The sequence below is a fragment of the Rhea americana genome, unplaced genomic scaffold, assembly GCF_003343005.1.
Source record: "Rhea americana isolate MKP2758 unplaced genomic scaffold, rheAme1 scaffold_267, whole genome shotgun sequence".
NCBI classification, from domain to species: domain Eukaryota; kingdom Metazoa; phylum Chordata; class Aves; order Rheiformes; family Rheidae; genus Rhea; species Rhea americana.
Window position 1 is genome coordinate 844,867 of NW_028186387.1, and position 14,546 is coordinate 859,412.

Genomic DNA, 14,546 nt, shown 5'->3' on the forward strand with positions numbered 1-14,546 from the left:
GTAGCTGCTGCTAGGCTGTCAGTCAAATACTGTTGCCTATCAGCTGTCCAGTCCAGCCCTATTTGATGTCTCCCCACTGCAACGTGTGGTGGAAAGCACCACTTTGTGAGTATACTCTGGAGGCCAAACACTGCTTCACTGGCTGCCTACAGAAGAGTGCATATATCTTAATTACACATAGCTGYATCCTGGAGTCAGCTCCCTCCAAAATCCAGACTACTCCCAACTCTGAGTTGAGCACATAATTCAGGACTGATATTTTGCAAGATCTTGACGGCATCCACATCCAGTGCAAGTGCTGGATTAAATGTCCTGGACAATAGCGGTAAAACAGATTGAGTGTGCTCTGTCCTGTCATACCTGAGAGCATGATGGTCAGCCCTACAGGAAGATGATAAGGATTCAGGTCTCTTCAGAGAGGTGTATTCCCYACCTCTTTGTTTTCTGGGCATTGTACAGCTGAACTACTGGGCAGAAGCAGAGGGAGGGATGGCAGCGATACTACCTCCCCCCTTCCAGGCATGGTTTGTGATAGAAGTTTGGCGTGAATACCTAACTCTGGAGCATGATTGCTTGGCATTGTGGCATGTAAATTCCCGTGTGGAGTGATTTGTAACAGGCACCCCACTCCTGTTTATTCTGTGTTGGCTAAATGAAACAGCCTGRATCTTAGTAGCTCAGCTGTTGCAGGTCTCCTGCAACAGGAATTTGATAGATGGACATGGGCAGCAGCCTGCCTCTACAGGCAGAATAGGAAATCTTTTAGCTTTCTGGTCATCAGCGCAGTGTCCRGGCTCAAACTGCGGACATAGCTTGCTTTGTGCTTATTTGCCTGAGCGCTGGGATGGCTTAGGTGGGGATAATCATCTTGTTGGGTTGCCCATGCTGTAGCAAATGTAATCTCTAGAAGGCTGGACTACTGCGGRCAATGGTATCTTATTTTCCTCTAATGAAGGCCATGGAAGAAGTTACTTGTCAAGGTCCCTGCTGCTGGGGGAGTGTAGGGTGCCTTGTTATCAGTTTCATARCCAAAAGTTTCACAGGATGCCTGCGATAAAGCAAATTAAGTGAATGCAAAAATCTGTACACCAAACCTGTAGCATCAGCCACAAGGCCATCTTTTCTCACTGTCATCTCTCTCATAGCCCTTCAACATCACCTCTCACAACCTGTCAGCAAGGCTGTTTTTTCTGTCTTCAATTCTACCTGCCTGTTCGCTAAGCAATTTGCAAATTTCATCCAGGACCTGATTATTCCTACTGCTGATGGAAGCAACTCATTCTCAGACAAAAAAAGATGCAGTGCAGAGATGACGTCACATTCCCTTCTTATCCTCAATTTGGAAAAAACATGGATAGCAGTCATTCATGGTTTAGTCAGCACTAATTGCCTCCCYGTCCAGGATGACAGTCTTCTGATACTCTAACACTGTGGGATTCWTCTCAGTTACATACTTTAGGACACAAAATTGTTTATAGAGTGCAATACTAACTTTCCTTCACATCAGGCTGATGGGAAAGAACCTTACATGTGATTAATTTGTCTGGATGTATGCACCTGTGAGACTGAGACAAAAACAGAGTAAAAACTAAACTGTCATTGCATTAGCCTTATATCCCATTATGCTGCCAGTAACTTAACTGTTCACTAACATTTTTCTGTCTAACAGAAACTGAATGCAGACAGCACTTAAATTTTCTTCACTGATCTAATGGAAGCAACATCTGGGTTGCCTCTGTTTTTGAAGGGAACTGTCATTGCTACTCTGTGGATTAGCTGTGCTAGTTTTCCATGAATGTTCAAACTGAAGTACTAGTTTCAACCTTTGTGTGTCTCAAAGAAAGAATGATATAAATACATAGCTAGCAGTAGCAACTATAATTTTCCCCACTGTGGTTGTCTATGACTGAGTTTTTGCAGAGCTGCACTCTTAAAAGAACAGATTTGAGCCTAGTAATTTGGGAGACAGGAGAGAGGGAAAATGGTTAGGTCAAGTGACCACAAAAATGGACCAGAAACAGAGAGAGGACTGCAATTTTTATTTAAATCTCTTTCTTATTTTGGGGAAAACAGAGAAACACTGGTTTGTTTCTAGTTCTAGAAAAAAAAATCTTTTTTTTTTAAGTTATGTGTGAAAGAAGTTTTCTAAAATCTTGTAAACAATTCGGATACAAATAATTTGGGGATATCATTTTAAGTTAAAATTGCTCTTAGGGCTTTCACTATAGCTTTTAGGGATTCTCACTAAAAATCAGTATCCAATTTTCCCTGAGAAACCAAGGTTAATCGCCTAAGAACTCTCTCTCTCTCTCTCTCTTTTTTTTTTAATCCAAATAGTGACTATATGCATCATGAAAGCCTATGGTCAAGAAAGCATTTTACTACAAGCAAAAACCCTCTTGCTACACCTTTTTTTTTTTTTTTTTTTTTTTTKTTATGCATTAAAAATTCAAAAAAATAGTGGGTTTGAAAACTGAGTAATCTCAACTAAAGGCCACTGAATGATCAGTGACATTCTGGAGCTGGCTGGCATTCCTTTGCAAACCATGTTACTGCTACATCTATTCCTGTAGTAGGATGGAGTTACTGTCTACCATTGCTCTCATCTGTATTTCCAATATTGTTACCAAATCTTTTAATGGATTATGGGAGGTCAGTTACTACTCTACCCGCTCTCTTCTATAGCTTGCAATGCAGATGACTTTTTTTTTTTTTTTTTCCCTCCACCTTCTACTCCTTCTGGCTTTAGCCTACAATGGCTGACAGTGCATCTCAACTGCTTCTCATTTCCCTGTCTGCAGATGTACTGTAGGAGGCTGAAAAACTTGGATGCCAATAAACGGTCTTCACTAACAGATGGTCTCCACCGACTAACAAAGAGAGCTAGGCTCATAACTTTGAATCAAACTAGTAGAATCCTAAATTTCAATATATATTTCACATGCTATCCATAAAACAAGTACGTTTTTTTTTCTGAAGCCTGAATATGACTAAAGCCAGTTCAGAAGCTCATAACATCACATGGCTTCTAAGTGAGCTGTCACAAGGAGGGAAGCGTAGCTGAGCCTAAAGGAAGAATGGAAAGGCTCCAGAYTTTATGTGAAAGAAAGCTCTAACGCATTATGAGAAGTCTTGAGATGTCTTGTTCATCCACAAATTCGGAAGCCTACACCCTTGCAGAGTAGACACAGGACCGTTGGACAGTCTAWAAGTTTCAGCATTTGCATTTTTCATTCACATTTTACTTTTTGTATGAAGAATGATAAGGTACTTTATATGACTTATAAGAACAAACAGTGAAGCAATAAATTCTCCAGGTGGAAGGAACATCTTTGTTAGTAAAATTTTAAAAACAAACAAAAGTCCTTAATTAGTAAATTGCCAACACTCTTCCTCAACCCCAAATTTTCTTTAAAAATGAACAAAGAACTGAATTTAATCCATTTTGCTTTAAATATTTTAAAAAATTTAAAAAGCATCTATAGCATGCAACTCCCCACTCCATTCAAAAGAACTTAAGACGTGTTTGTCCGTCACTTCTTCCAGGGACTCTTTCAAATGTCAATCTTCTCTTTTTGCCCTGTGGTACTTCTGCAAATCGTAAATCTGGAAAAAATGAAAAAAATTAGATATGATAAACTGTAAACACTACTATTGTACAAGCTTAACTATGTTTCTCAGCAGCAGTAACTGACTTCAGGCTTAATAAGTATGCTTTATATGAAAAGCACATAAAACAACATGAAACAAAATGTGTATAGATTAACTAAGATCTATTACTGCACAGTTTTATGCATATTATCCTGCAGCAAGTACACAGGACCTTATAGGCAAAATCAATACATCAACCTCAGTACATTTAAGGGTATTATTTCAGTAAAGATGTTAATGCTTATTTTAATTTAATTCAATCTTCAATAACAGTGAAAGTTAATCTTTTTTAATCAGAGACATAAATTAGTCCTGTTTTCAAGAAAGTTAAAAAGGCTACTGACATTTTTGAAATTCATGTCTTTTCACAGTAGTTTTTACAATAAAATATTTGAAAATTTTCTTACTCAAAATAAGTTACTAGAACAAATTCTACTTAGCCTTTGCAAGAACTATTACCAGAAAGCCTTACCAGTGACCTAAGAATTTCATATGTTTGAATGGAAATATGGGTTTGGCATATTGGCATTAATTGTTTATGGTTTAATAAAAGTTTGACCTGAAGCCTGCAGAAGTCCCTAATCTTTATTTAAACTAATACAATTAAAATTTTCTACTATTAGTTCCACTTACAGGTTACTGAAATACTGTTAACTACTTAGTAGCACCCCATATCTCAATTTTAGTCCAACGAAGAGACAACAACCCTGTTCAAAATTTCTATATAAACATCTTAATTTGAAGAAGTTCACTTTTCCTCTGTTTACTGCCAGCATTGCCTTAAGCAGCCCATGAAACAAAATGATACCGATTAGTTAATTGTGTTTTCATGAATGTGTCTGATTTAATAAACGAAAACATTAGTGCTGWGCTAACCTTGCTATACTGCCAAGAGGTTTAATCATACATATCAGTGCAGAACATATAAATTGAATTATCTGTACTTGGAAGGAGTTAGGCACTCTTTTTGAGAAACTCAACCTTGGATTTTAAAAGAATTTGGTGTCTTACCTATAAAGAAGCAGCAGAGTTTAAAAAAAAATGTACAATCTATGATACAGTAATAATCAGCATTAGAGGGACTAACAAGCATTTATTACTTTTAAAACTCCATCGATATATATTACGCCTTATGAAAAAAACATCTTGGGCTAACTGTATTTGGGAAAGTTTATAGGGGATAAGAAAACAAGGCAGAGACTGAAAAAAAGAGAAAGCTGAAGTTTTATAAGAACTGTACACACTTTCAAGGTTAATAAAGTTTCAAATACATCTTATACACTACCTGTTTAAAGAAATACGCTTTATGATTTCAAAATAGAATGTTTTAGCCTCAGAGATATTAGCTAATAAAAAATGATCCAAAGAATAAAGAAACTGCATGAAAGAAACTGAGAAAGGTATTAGGATGAAATCCTGACTCCATTGAAGTCAATAGCAAAACACAGCCATAAATAATATCTAAATTTCATTTTCTGAATTTGCTGAATTTACTTTTTGTCCTTTGAGAAAAGTATTTTCTAGTCTTTTCTTTTGCATTTTGTTTAAAACTATGTTTATAAAATAGTATTTCCCACAGCTCTTTAAAATAATTCTGGCAAGTTTATTATGTACATTTCAGACTCTGTAAAAGAGAGAAGAGGTTGAAGTTTATAAAACTGGAGAGCTAAAGTTTCAGTATTTTAACGCCGAAAAATATTTTTGAAAAAATATTCTTACTGTTCAAAATACTAATTTAGGAATTTTTACACAAGAAATATATATGCAAATAAGTTCAGTAGTAAGGGAYAAGTGCAACTGTTGGGTTGGATTTAACAAGTACTTAGACAAAATATGGAATCTATTCTTACAGATACTCTTGGTTTTGGTAGAGTTACAAATAGAATTTCAGCAATTTCTGCCTGCTTTGCACATACCTGTCACATTTTTTCTTTCTGTCCACAATAATGATGCACATTTTTTTCTCTTTCTAAAAGATTTTCTAGCTCTTTGGGGAAAGTTCAGACTTTGAAGCTCATCTGGATCAACAGAGGCTGATGAATCATACGTGCAAGTGGATGCACAATCATTCAAAGAGGTCTTGTCAATCAGAGTTTCTGGGTTCCTAGATGTCATGTCTCTAAATTCTTCTAGAAAACTCTTAGAACTCTCTGCAGATGTATATTCACTGAAAGATGTAAAGAAATCTTCTTCCAAATTTTTTGAATAATAATCAAAGTTATGATACATCATGAAGGGCTGTTGCTGATCATAAACAGAATTCTTAACATCTAGATGAGCAAAATCTTCATAATCCTTTGGCACAACAAAGAAGTCCTGCTTCTTCCCCACAGTTACATCTGAAGAACATGACTTCTTTCGCACATAACTTGAAAGGTCAGAATTAATAAAATCCTGATGATCATTCAGTGGTGGGATCATGGCTTCAGAATTCACATCAGATGGTCCTGGTGGAGAAAAATTTGAATCATTTTGTTTGGAGAATGAGAAAAATTAGCATATTTCTCCATATTTTTCAGAAAAACAAGATGGCACTGAACATTTAAATTATAATCTATTTCCTCTGAATAATAGATCTTTCCAGGATTAAACAGTTAAGAGTCTAATATTCTTTGACATTCACCTAATCTTAAAGGAGATATAATGTAGTAGTAACTGGGACTATCTGTGCTGTTTTTTACCTTTATCATGCAGCTCTAAAGACTGATAATTCTGCTTATAATTTGGATAGGGTGTGTTGAAGATATTCCATTTTTTTGGTGGTGATGCACATTTTACTTCYGCTTCTGGTGGAGCAGCAGAGTTTAGGCTGTGCAAAGATGTGATGTCACTAAAATGCTGAAATCAAAGAAAGATATTTAAGGAGTGTTTATAGTACATGCCTACACTGCAAAATACGGAAAGTTAAACCAGTTGTTACGCTTGTAAGATTTATGTATCATTTTTGCTTGCTAGAAAGACAAAAAAGTGGCTCATCAGTATGAAAGAGAGGCATGTACAGTTGCTAATAAACCAACTGTTTTAAATCTATAAACAGACTAAATAATAGCATATCACTTGAAACACAGGAAAATCCTTACCATAATATACTTTCTTTTCTTTTACTAGTCCAGAATTGCAAGTAATATTGGTTCCAATGGAAGAAACAAATTAATGGGATCTTCTTCTGATTTTCCCTCTGTTAACACTGCTATACACATACGCAATTGTCATAATAACATGCACAAATTGATATTCAGTGCCCAATTATCTGTTCATTTGATCGTTCATCCTTACTGAATGTTTATGAGCGAAGAAATGGTCTGTACCCACTGAAACTTGTTTCAATGTATTTAGAGGTGGTTAGACACATTTACATTGTGCATTTTGGCTCAGAGGAAAAAGAAATATTGTATGATCTAAAATATTCCCTGGATAGGACAGTTATTCAGAAAAAATGTTTYGGCCACTATGTGATTGATTGTGTCACATAACAAATTTCTAGAGGACTGTCAAGAGAAGAAGGAAGCCAACAAGTAAGTGTTTTCAATTTCTTTGCTCATTTTTTAAACTACAATTATTTGCTATATCTAAAATATCTAAGGCTCTAAATTATCACTGGCAGTTTTCCGAGAACGATGAGCAGATATAGGGAAGTGCAGTGAGTGATACCTGTAACCAATGTGGAGATGGAACAGTTTCCTCCCTTATTCTCTACTGATAAAAGCTTTATATTTTAAAATCTATTTAGCAGAATATAATCAAGCTATATTTTTCCCAGACTTGGTTCAAGTGAAACAGTAGGAGCACACAGTTCTAATGGCAAAATGGATTCTTTTAGACAGAATTGTTCATCTTAATCTCTAGGGCTTTTTCAAATGCTTAGTACTATTAATCTGTGAGAGATGGATATATTATTGTGTAAGAAATACTTAGATAAAAGGAAGGAAGCAAAAATGTTCTAGAAACATTTACTCAGGAAAAATCTTTTGTGATAAGAAAACATACAGGCTTGCATGCTGATAGCATACTTGATACTAAGAAGCGTGGAAAGGAAGCTGATCAGTGGAATATTTCCAAGTTGAGGAAATGTTCTAATAACCTTCACATGCACATAGTGGTGACCTGACAAAGCCTGCTGAGAATTAGCAGACCTATCAACTTAGATATAAATAATGATACGCTAAARCAATGACGGTTAGTTCCTCCATTTTTAAAATCATACGAGAAATAGACATGTAGTTTCAGATAACCCCACATTATAATAATGTAAAATGCCATTTTGCTACTTAAATTAGTTTTGGCCAACCTTTAAAACTTTTTTTGGAACTTGTGGCAGGAGTTCCTGAAGTTGATCAAAACTTGCAAGAAGCAGCTTCTTCAGTGAAGATCCCTTCTTTAACATGAATTGAGCAACTAGAGGGTTGATACATGGAAAAGTAAGCAGGCATTTCTCTGTCTGGAAGTTGAAGTAATATTGTCAGATTCATATTTGATCACAGTTTCTTTTTTTGTTCCCCTCCCTCTGTTTGCAGAATGACATCTTTCTGAAGTCTTTGGACATACCCTGTATCATAGAAACAGCGTTTTGAATCTGTGCACTTCAGACAGATGTTTCTGACCTGTCACATGGAAACATTGGGATGGGGGYTTGGCTACAAATCTAACACAGCATCATTTTTACAAAAGAATATATTTTGCACAGTAGTTTGGTAAAAAAAGGAAGCACAGCCAAGAGACATTTCTATAATTAAGGATGAAACCAGTCAACCATGTAAACTTGACTTCAAAATACATTCCCAGATTTACTGAATTCTCATGTTTGTTCTCCATTTAAGAGAATTACTTAAGATAAACTGAGAAAGATGTTTTTGTCTTACGAAACAGTTGTTAGATTTTAAAACAACTATGTGACAGGTGCCAAATACAGTCCCAAGGAAGGTTGAATGTCACACAGATGTTGTCAAGTTGAGAACTGTAGCATTTAAGAATGGCAGATTCCAGTTCCTGATTTCCACAGAGCCTTACACTCAACAGAAGCCAGGATCCAATGCCTTGAACAGAGAAAAGACATAACCAATTAGTCTTCTGAGTTTTTAACCAGTATCCTTAGCCTTTGAGTTGGAAAAGCTATAATCCTGTGCTCCACACTTGACAGGTGGTGCCAAAACCTGCTTTAAAGTATTTCTGAGTTCTGCAAAAGGTAAAAAGGATCTTGGCTATACCAGAGTTCAAACCTATAACACAAATGTGCTTAAAATGCCTCAGTCTACACATTTAATTTGAAAATATTAATATATGAGTCAAAGCACATTATATATTTAACTTGTGATTGACTGACCTGTTCCATCACTTATTGTGAATATCTAAAACCAACTACGATATGAGAAATTAAGCAAATCCATTCTATTTTTTGCTAAAGTAAGTCTGTAACCAATTCCACTAGCTTCACTAATGGATGAATCTGTTTTTCTGTCCAAGGAAGCCACTGCAGAATAACTTCTACAATTTGACAGTTTTTCAAATTAAGTGCTTGGAATTAAACAACTCTATGCATTAGCCTGCAGATGTGGAAGATAAACTTTTCTGTTGGTTAACTGTGAAAGCACAGGTAGTCCAGGTTGCACCTAATTTTACTGGCTGGACTCATGAGCTGGTGGATGACAAAAAAATTATGCCTGTATTTTTACGTTATGTTTATTTTTATATTATACTTGTATTTTAAAGCACAAAGGAAAAACAGAAAAACAAAAAAGTACTTAGAACTTTGAGTCTTAGCAATGGGAAGAAAATCATGTAATTTAAGAAAAAGACAAACAAACCTCAGAYGGCAAGACAGAAAGCCAGGACTTGTCCAACCATTCATGAGGATTGATATTAGATGCTATCAAAATGTTGTCAGCAATTTGACGAATTAACAGAGCTGTTTCTTCAATCCCTGGCATAAGAACCACCTAGAATTGACACACAGTATTTTTGATAAGCATATATACTAAGGAGTAGAACTCCAAATGTCTTAACTGGTAGCTAACAAATAAGAAAGCTTAAAAGTTGGCCCTGAACCCAGTGGCTAGTAATGCAGAGTCACTAAAGCTGATCCTTGCATGTCACATGGTAGAAATCCAACATCTGAGCAGTAGTCTGGCTCCAGAGAACACTCCTTATTCATGTAAATCTTATGTAGTTGAAGTTAATTCCACCTACAGCCTTTCATATGTGATCAAGTTCATCAGTATAACATCAGTTCCTAACAAAACAGATAAATATGGGATGYGGAAAATAAAACAAGTTTAAAGAAATTAAGATACTTAAAAATTTGGAAGTAACTTTCAAATGAACTGTTAGCTACACTGCTGTGTACGTGGAATGAAAAAGGCTTTGTCTCTAACCTTTATTTAACCAGAGAAGTTTAAAATATATTTTAATATGCAAATAAATAAAACATTCACTTATAAAAGATGACTTGTCATGCAAAAGCAGCAAGTTACAGACATCATCTTTGTGAGTCAAATGAAAATGTTTTCCCATTTTTTAATATCTATTYTTATAGATATTGGATGTTTTATTTCTAAAGAAAAAATAAAATAGGTATTTTATCATGGTATATAATAAAAACATGCAAAGTAGCTGATATAGTAGAGAAAACTAACACTGTATTTTCTTCTGCTAAATTAATAGAATACTATCAATCTTAAAAGACTCAAAACTTAGACGTAAGAAGAATTACCAAATACTCTACTGATTTATAAAATTAAAAGGACAATATAATCTCTTAACRTCTAGTGGTAAAACCACTGTTTTCAGCTACCATCGAATGTGATTCAACTTGTGCTAGAGGCAACCAGAGTCTTTTCACTGATTTCAGTAGTACTGAATTAAACTCCTCTATGTATATATATGTGTGTGTGTACATATATACACATATGTACACAGAGAGAATTATGTTAATCAAGTTGAGCTATTTCGTATTTTTGATGTAGAATGCATATGTTATTAAACATTTTGGAATATCATACAGTAAAGATTAAAACAAATTTGTAAATAGACTATTGAAAAAAATTACCTTTACTTCAAAGTCTTCTGATCTCTGTGCAAATTGAACCAAARTGGCATAAATTAAGACAAGGTGAAGCACAGTAGCTCCCCTGAGACTGTACCTATAAAATATTTCCATTGGACCATTAATATTAAATATGAACATGTAATAATTCAAAAACACTTGCTATGTGTATTAATAAATATTTTTCATCTATTGGAATTTAGAATACTAACTACTGTGCCTTCAACATTAATATCTGTGAAAAGAGAAGCAGAATATAGTTAAGCAACTGAATAGTGAAGGATATATTATGAGGAAGAATATGAAGTCAGCCTTCAAGGAAAAAAAGTCTGGCCTGATGCAAAAAGACTGAGAAGACGAAATGAAGAAAGTTATCTTGTTCTTATCTTGTTGCAGCTTGCTATAATGATAAATTTTTTAAATAATAGCAAGATAGCAAAATTACCTCTTTTAACTTACTCTGAACTCAGTCTTTCTCTGGAATAGAAGACAATCCAACAGCAGGTATACTGGAGTGATAATGCCATCAGCTTCAATATTACATTATCACAGGATTTCTCATAATTTAGTTCATCTATATTCTAATATAAAATTAATATAAAAAGWAAACACAAAAGAAATTTCCATAGCTGTTGCAACACTTTAGTGTGTATCACTGTACTATACAGAAGTGAGAACAAACATTACTGGTATTAAGACACATCTGGAAGTAAAGAAATCTAGGCTGCATTCCCAATCTGTTTTGTATGACCTTTAAAAAACGAATTGACTGCTTCATGYCTCTGTTTTCCTTATATAAAAATGGAAGTACTACTTACAACTTTTCAGGCTGTTCTAAGATTTTTGAGAATATTAACCATGCAAAATACTGTTACAAGCCTCCAAGGTATTTTCTTAAGCTATGTAAGTCACACTATAGTTGTACTAAATTTATGAAGTACAACATTCCTAAATGCTACCACACAAGAATGTTYATCTGTATTATTGTGCTTACAGAAGTAATTATGTTATTCTTGATATATCTTTCAGTTCAGTTATGCTATCTCTAAAGTCACCTGTCTTGTTACATAATAGATTAACAGAATTCAAGTATTACACAACCTCAATCAGACATGATCTTGTTCTGCATTGTATAAACCATTTAAAACTATTGTAAACTGTTACTTACCATAAAAACTAGGAYAAACTATTCTCTAGACTTACTTAGATAACTTTCTGAATCAGGAGAAATTATCAGGTACACTAAAGAGATTATGTAGCCTCACTGATATACTTGTTTGGTTATTACAATAGTACTGTATGCTACCCTATTGGCAAGCTTGGAAATGCTTTAACAATACTTAGTACAACTCAACTGGAGTTCAAATGTGACATTTCTGAGAAGAAATGTACGTACAGGCAAGAGAGCTTTTTAAACTAGTCAAACAGGCACAGACACACTTTGGGAGATAATGAACTTGGAAATAATTTGTGTTATGACACAATGCATGTATTCCATATAATTAAGAGGAGCAAAAGATATGTTAAAAGGATGCAGAGAAGACTTGGACGTGACATAATACAGTAGAATTTGGACATACTAGTTTAATTTTTACCTGCAAAAAGACTGCAGTACATTCATCTACTGTTAAAACAACATATTGATCTGTATTTCCAAAGAGCTGTAATGAATGACAACAGCTTCTTTCAATAAAGGTAATGTTGTACCTGTAGAAGTAAAATCTTGTTACTAAATCTCAGTTAAATAAAACAATGACATTTTCTTAAAGCAAATAAATAATTTGTAACTTTTAATAAGATTGTACAAATTGTAGAGTGTTTACTCTAGCTTGAGCTCTCTCAAACTCCCAAGTTCACTTTAAGTTGAGACACATTCAAATAATAAACATCAATGTGGCTGAGACTTACTGAAATATTACAAGATTGATTCAATTAATTTGCTAACTGAACAGGGTACTATCTTGACACACAGCCAGTGAGCGTACAAAACAATATGATATACTATGGAAGTTAATTTAAGTACATAAATCAAGAAAACACACCTATGTTGAAGTTTATAGAGTAGTAATTAAAATCTCCTTAACATCTTTTGGAGTAATTAAAGGTATACTGCATTTCTTTAAAACGTGAAAATGCTTTAGCAATAGGATCTCTTGATCGTCAGTCCATCTTTTCTAATTAAAACTGTGTCTATTTTTTTCATGATTGCATGGGACAGGGAAAATGAACTGAGTGAAAGTTCCCTATCTGCCATTTGCATGATTCTAAATTTTGCTCACATTTGCTTATGGTTTTAAGGGAGTCTTGACCAATGAAGGGGAATTAGACAACAGAAAACAGGCACACTCTAAATCTGATTCTGCCAGCAGTAAGTTTCATAGAAACTTGATAGAAAATGTATCCATAAATTAATAAAAAAGTGTATTATAAGTTTCTCTGAAACTACATAGCTCTTTGCTTCCCTTTTTAATTTTTTCATCAGTGCTAAGAGATCTAATGGAAAAGAACTGTAAAGCATACCTGACTGTTTCACTTCTGGCCAGGCTGAACAGTGAATTTGAATAGCTCAGTATTTAAAAGAGCATGTCAAATTAAATGTGCAAATTTTAAATATTAAACTTATAAATACATTCAGTGTATTGATCTGGAATTAGAAACAGTTCAAAAATGGCTTCACAGCTGACTGTAGGATACAATGAACATCCATAACGGCAAGTCTCTTCAGCAACCTGGTGAAATCAACCATCTATATCTCTGACACTGCTTGGCAAAACTGCTACATCCTCTATTTCTCATTTTCTTTCATGATAAAAGGTACTTTTAATAGGTGTTTACTCTTAAGAAAGCAAAATACAAGAAAATGATGTCAAAGGAAATAACGCACATGTGCAAAAAATTTTCAAACATGAAATTTTTGTACAAGTTGAAGGATTATTCAAGATTAAGTTAATAGTAAATCTTTTACATATAAAGTAGTTTTTCTTTTTAACTTATCTTTTCCCGAAATACACGTAGGATCAGAAAATGAGACTGCTTTAGTTTGTATTTTTTTTAGCAGAGAACTGATCTTAAAATAAAAAAAAAGAATTAAAACCAAACTGACAATACAAACTCTTCCAAGCACAAAGAAGCATTCAAGGCAAAATATTTTGGGTCCAAATTGTTATTTTTGGGGAAAGATAGATAATTTAAAAAGTTGTTTTGGTTAAAGGTTCCAGCTCATCATTATAATTAACAAATTRACCTGTTCTGCTCTGGTTGACATTTGTGTGAACCGACAGAATTAAGCTATCAGTTTCAGTATAAGAACTTGTTGTCTCTTGCAATGTTAATGCTATAATTGCAGTAACATGTAGATACCTTATAGCCAAATAGATGATGCACGTCCTGGAAAAGGGAAAATAAATATTCATTATAATTAAATAGGTCATTTTCACTCACTCTGATTCCAAAAGCTGAAGGATACCTGGCATGTTAACAAGTCCTTCAGATGTCAGAAATATGTAGGGAATCTGCACTTCCAGAAGAAAGGAACCACAGTGATCCCCTRAAACAGTTTGTATATGTAAGGTAGTAATTTCATAAGCAGAAAATTAAAAAAYATATTTTTAAAGATACACCCACTTCATTAAGGATATATCTTTTAAAAATGCAGYTTCTTTTTCATTCCTATAAAAAAAGCTTCAATTTTATGCTTTCTATGAATAAGGCACTTCAGGTTAAGCTGTAACTTTTATTCCTTTGGATCTGCAGCAACTTTCCCTTATAAYGAGGAGTGTGGATACAGCTTGCATCAACTGTAAAAAACTTACAAAGACTTTTGTAAAAGATCACCAACCTTTACTACTACATCTCA

General features: G+C 34.2%; 1 protein-coding gene across 1 annotated transcript in view; it reads right to left on the reverse strand.

Annotated features, from left to right (window-relative positions):
- Window positions 1–3,505: 3,505 nt before the first annotated feature.
- Window positions 3,506–14,546, reverse strand: part of SHOC1 (shortage in chiasmata 1) — a 54,783-nt gene continuing 43,742 nt past the window's right edge. The window contains exons 20-28 of the mRNA XM_085307888.1: window positions 14,132–14,237; window positions 12,286–12,397; window positions 11,150–11,271; window positions 10,694–10,787; window positions 9,453–9,584; window positions 7,940–8,089; window positions 6,327–6,489; window positions 5,568–6,107; window positions 3,506–3,606 (exon numbers count right to left, since the gene is read on the reverse strand). Of these exons, the coding sequence (XP_085164014.1) occupies window positions 3,506–3,606; window positions 5,568–6,107; window positions 6,327–6,489; window positions 7,940–8,089; window positions 9,453–9,584; window positions 10,694–10,787; window positions 11,150–11,271; window positions 12,286–12,397; window positions 14,132–14,237 (1,520 nt within the window). The remainder of the gene's footprint in view (window positions 3,607–5,567; window positions 6,108–6,326; window positions 6,490–7,939; window positions 8,090–9,452; window positions 9,585–10,693; window positions 10,788–11,149; window positions 11,272–12,285; window positions 12,398–14,131; window positions 14,238–14,546) is intronic.